The 4,534-nt window shown below is 34.8% G+C and overlaps 2 protein-coding genes across 4 annotated transcripts in view; both read left to right on the forward strand.

The window, feature by feature from the left end:
• Positions 1–4,534, forward strand: part of LOC110448270 (cell death abnormality protein 1-like) — a 164,468-nt gene that overhangs the window by 32,748 nt on the left and 127,186 nt on the right. The gene's annotated exons all lie outside the window — the stretch shown is intronic.
• LOC110448272 (receptor-type tyrosine-protein phosphatase U-like) lies at positions 8–4,513 on the forward strand. 3 transcript variants are annotated; one of them, XR_002462692.1, is made up of 5 exons: positions 8–199; positions 330–475; positions 3,038–3,264; positions 3,589–3,738; positions 3,897–4,513. XR_002462692.1 is itself a non-coding variant. In XM_021494442.1 (5 exons), the coding sequence occupies exons 1-5, from the start codon at positions 149–151 to the stop codon at positions 4,011–4,013; spliced, it is 600 nt and encodes a 199-aa protein (XP_021350117.1). In that variant the 5' UTR covers positions 8–148; the 3' UTR covers positions 4,014–4,511. The 3 variants fall into 3 exon arrangements, 1 of the variants encoding a protein (XP_021350117.1); XR_002462693.1 differs by having other exon boundaries at positions 3,049–3,264; XM_021494442.1 differs by having other exon boundaries at positions 3,129–3,264; positions 3,897–4,511.

A 4,534-nucleotide genomic window follows, 5' to 3' on the forward strand; every position in this document is an offset into this window, starting at 1 on the left:
TTTTTTTTTCTCCTGCTTGCAAGTACAATTTTGTATATCCATAGCAAACTCTCTTTGGTTATTTCTACAGGTTAAATGTCACAAATACTGGCCTGATGAAGGAGAATCACTTGTTACACAGACATTTGAGCTCAAACTTGACAGAGAGATGACCTATGCTTTCTATGTCATCCGTGATATTTCAATCACCCATAAAAAGGTATTGATTTCATTAAACATCATTATGTAACCAACATGAAATATTATTGTTTATTCTTTATAATGCAAGTGATAAACATTAGTGAGTTGATCATAACTGTCTCTAATGCATCCGATGATCCTCACTGTAGACTAAAGAAGAGCGTCAGGTCCATCAGTTTCATTTTACTAAATGGCCTGACCACGGAACTCCGGACACGTTGGAGCTCGTCCTCTTTGGCCGCCGTGTGACGTCATATAAAACACAACTGACGGGACAGATGATTGTACACTGCAGGTACCAATCTTAGTTTAGTTGTGTAGCTTATAAAGTGCCCAGCTTGTTGATTGTATTTTAGTCTATTTCAAACTTTATAGTTAATATACATCCTGCATTTTTTTGCTGTTGAATCTAATATGTATATATACAAAACAACCGAAAAGAGTTTCTTAGTTTCTACTAGCCCTTTCACCTTTTTAGATGGTTCAACAGGGGAACTGCATATTTATGCTGATAGGACAAACACAGAAAGTGATGACGTTATGAAACATTATGACGTAAAATCCCCCTTTGCATATCAAACATCTCTCAAACATTGTTATATTCTTCTTTCGGAATCTGACATAGATATGGACATTCCTATTATCAGTACAAGCTCGTGAATATTAAAAAGAAATCGCCGTAGCAAGGAAAAGAGGCATGTGATTATAACTTCATAAAAAATGGAAAGTTAAAATAGTAAAATTTCTAACGTATATTCAAAATCTTAAAAATGTAATAATAAGCCTTCGGCAGCATCATGTTTAGATTAAACATCAAGGTAAGCGACTGATGTAGTTGCATTAGTAACGTCCCTGTTTTTAAATTCATGATGTCAATATTTTCTGTAAATAAACGTCGTACGAAAGAATAAATAAGTCAGTCAATGATGGTGCTCAGTCTGTCCCCATGGCTACGCCAACAGCACTTCGAAAAATCTCTCCATCAAACTTAAAGATTGGTTTACATATGCCTGAAAAGCTAGGATTTATTGATAAAAAAATGTAATATTTTTAAGTCATAAACCTAATGTGACAGAAAGGTGAAATTATCCTACCAAGCTGTAATTCTGAAAAGACTTAGCAAGCAAGTTCAGTGGTTATTTTCCGAATAAAATCAGCTCAATCAGGAAAAATATTGCGGAAGTGAGCATCTCTGCTGACATTGACATCTCTGTCATGACTGCTGACATTGCATTTGATGGGGAACCACTGGCAAAGCTCTCACCAACAACCCAGGACGAGTTGCGCAACATTGACTCTTCTTGAATAGAAAGGTCCTGATGTGCATTAGCTAAAATGGAAATTGCATCACCCCAGGTCATCTATTATCCGTTTGGGATGGAGTAAGTTTACTATAGTTTATATAGGTACCCGGTAAACAACATTTTTAGTGCATAAGATAGCAACGAGACATTAATAAAAGATCTGGCCTTGCCATAGGAGACGGAGGGGTGAGGTCAAAAAGGGGGATACCGTTCATATTTGAACTATCTCTGCACTCAGATGTACAAGATTAAAAAGATTTTATGGATGAAAATGCCCCTATTAGTGCGTTATATAAATTGTTAGTTTTATTACCGTTTGCTCATTTGTTCCCATTGGTTTATATAGGGAACTAACACTTCTGACTACATTTCTTGTTCATTTTCAGCAGGAAATAATTCAGACTTGGTTGGAATAGTTATAAAGAAACTAAAAATTAAATAGTATCAGTAAATAAGATCTATACATATACCAGGGATTGGCCAAAAAGGAAAAATTGGCTTAAAAAATAATACATATTTTTTTTCACTGAAGCGAAATAATTTATTTGAATAGTGTTTTAAGTTGTTATCCTTTGGTTACATGATCATTATTTTATATCACTTTGTTAACATGTGGATTTCCACATCACATCTCAACAATGAAATTGAGCGACCACTACCTATATATATATATATAGCAGGTGACCGCTAAGGTCATTTTGCTTCTTGTTTAAGCAGTATATGCAATAGTGTTTACATGCAATTATTTAATTATTTGATTTTTGTTCTACCGATATTAATTCAAACTTATTCCTAACGCAGAGCATCGGGTGTGGCTCGGACGGCTTGGTCAAGAAATACAAATTTACGTTGGGTTTCCAATTTGGATTTCAAGCCGCTATTTTGTCTAGAATGATAGACCTAATAACACCCACTCTGAAATGTGTGTTTTTTATCCAGAGTGTTCTGGTTTTACGCCTTGCACTGTATCATTTTCCAACGAATATGAATAAAAAAAGTACCTTGAAATTCTTGATACATGTATTTGTCTGTAAATACTTGCCGCCTCATCAAAATACTAGCAGCTTTATATTATGTAGATTGCCAGTTTACTACATGTTGGTGTATAAAAGGGTCATAATGAAGTTATCCGAAGATCACCTAAATACAAGTGTTGCTTATAGTTAAATGTAGTGGTAGCAATAGGTTTAGAAGAATTTTAAGTAATAATCGGGGCTCTTACCTTTCTTATGGTCAGAGGCTAGTTCCGATAGACTTATATATATTTAATGCCATGACATATCAAACCTTGTTTACAAAACGCAATTTCATATATTTATAAAATGTCAGTTACCGGAGGTTCTGAATTTAGCGCTAGCAGCATTGGCTATTTCACCTATAAAAATCAATTTTATTCACAGGTCTCACCGGCTATTTGAGACGTCTCCAATTAAAAGAAAAAAGTTAAAAAAAAGTTTTAAAAAAATACAGTTTTTTTTTAAATATATTTTGATACGATATTATGACAATGATCCCTTCAATATCCTGATTAATTCCTTCATCAACTCGTTTAGACATTTTATAGATGTTTATCTCACAATTTTGATGGACAATTTGGCTGGAAATCCCACGAAGAGGAATTCACCCTATAACCTATTTGTACAGTGCTGGCATTGGGAGGACTGGGACTTTTATCGGTTTAAATGCATTGCTTACTCATGGCAAGAACACAGGAAAAGTCGACATTCCCAGATACGTCGGAACCATGAGGAATGGCAGAATGAACATGATCCAGACTTATGTACGTAGTGCCTGAGCGATTTACAAATCTACATGAAACAACGTATAACTTCTACTCTATTTATTAATTGATAGTTCAGCTGTCCATTGATTTTGAATATTGACTTTGTGATATATTTCATTCTAATCACTTACCCAGAACCGCAACATACTTACATCCAAGTTACTTATGTTAATTAGTGTAACGCTGAATATTACCAATACAGTACATTAAGCTGTTTCCATGAACAACGTTTGTGAAGTAAACTTAAATCGTTCAATCAATGATTTGTTATAAACGACTTTGCAACACTCATACTAATACAGTTACTTGTTTTAATTACAGGAGCAGTACATCGGCTTGCACGAATTACTTGTAGAAGGATTCAATTTACAAAAATCACTCATTTTTCGAGTGAATTTCCCTGCTGTCCTGTCAACAATGTGTCCTACAAATACACCAGCGAATCGGACAAAGATTCATCAGGAATTTAAGGTTTGAAATTTGCTTTTTGATTGGATTCAGCATGTATAATTTACCTTGAAATCTGAATGTCTTTGATGCAAATGTTTGATATTTAAGTAAAATCACCGATTAATAATACCATCATGACGCTTTTCTCTTCTCCTATGGTGACTCTTCTGTTGTTGCAGGTATTAAAATCATTAACTCCAAACTACTCCCCGAGTTGTTTTAAAGCTGCATTACTGGAAGAAAATTTGGAAAAGAACCGGAATAAGGACATCCTAGCAGGTATTTCATTACCGTAATATATTGAATTGCAAAGGTTGTAACTCGCACTGCTCACGATGATTGCCAATGCGATATTGAATGATGTTCAGTGTAATTCACTGCACTGTGTGCTTTCGGCAAGGTGTTTCAATGAAATACCACTCATCAGCATCACTTCAGCACTATTGCAAATACTGTCATGAAAACACCATGCACAAAGTTCAATGAACCGTTTGATCACTTAACTTTGTCATGATTTTAGCGCGGCTGTACTTGACCCATAGATGACAACGCATGCTTCACATGTTTGGATGCAATTATTTAACTGATATATCAAAGGACATGCTTATAAGATAGTGTGTATCATAAATATATAACATGTGCAATCATCACTGTATTGTTAAAGTACTCGATTTACGACTTGACAAAAATCACCTTCACGGTTCTCGCATGCAAACATAGCAACATTTGGTAGGTCTTTTGGTAGACTTTGTCTATTCATGTATATTCTGAGCTCAGATTGCATCATCGTGGGATGAAGTTGTAGGTTGTGTTTTTT

This window comes from Mizuhopecten yessoensis, unplaced genomic scaffold, assembly GCF_002113885.1.
Source record: "Mizuhopecten yessoensis strain PY_sf001 unplaced genomic scaffold, ASM211388v2 scaffold3963, whole genome shotgun sequence".
Lineage (NCBI taxonomy): Eukaryota > Metazoa > Mollusca > Bivalvia > Pectinida > Pectinidae > Mizuhopecten > Mizuhopecten yessoensis.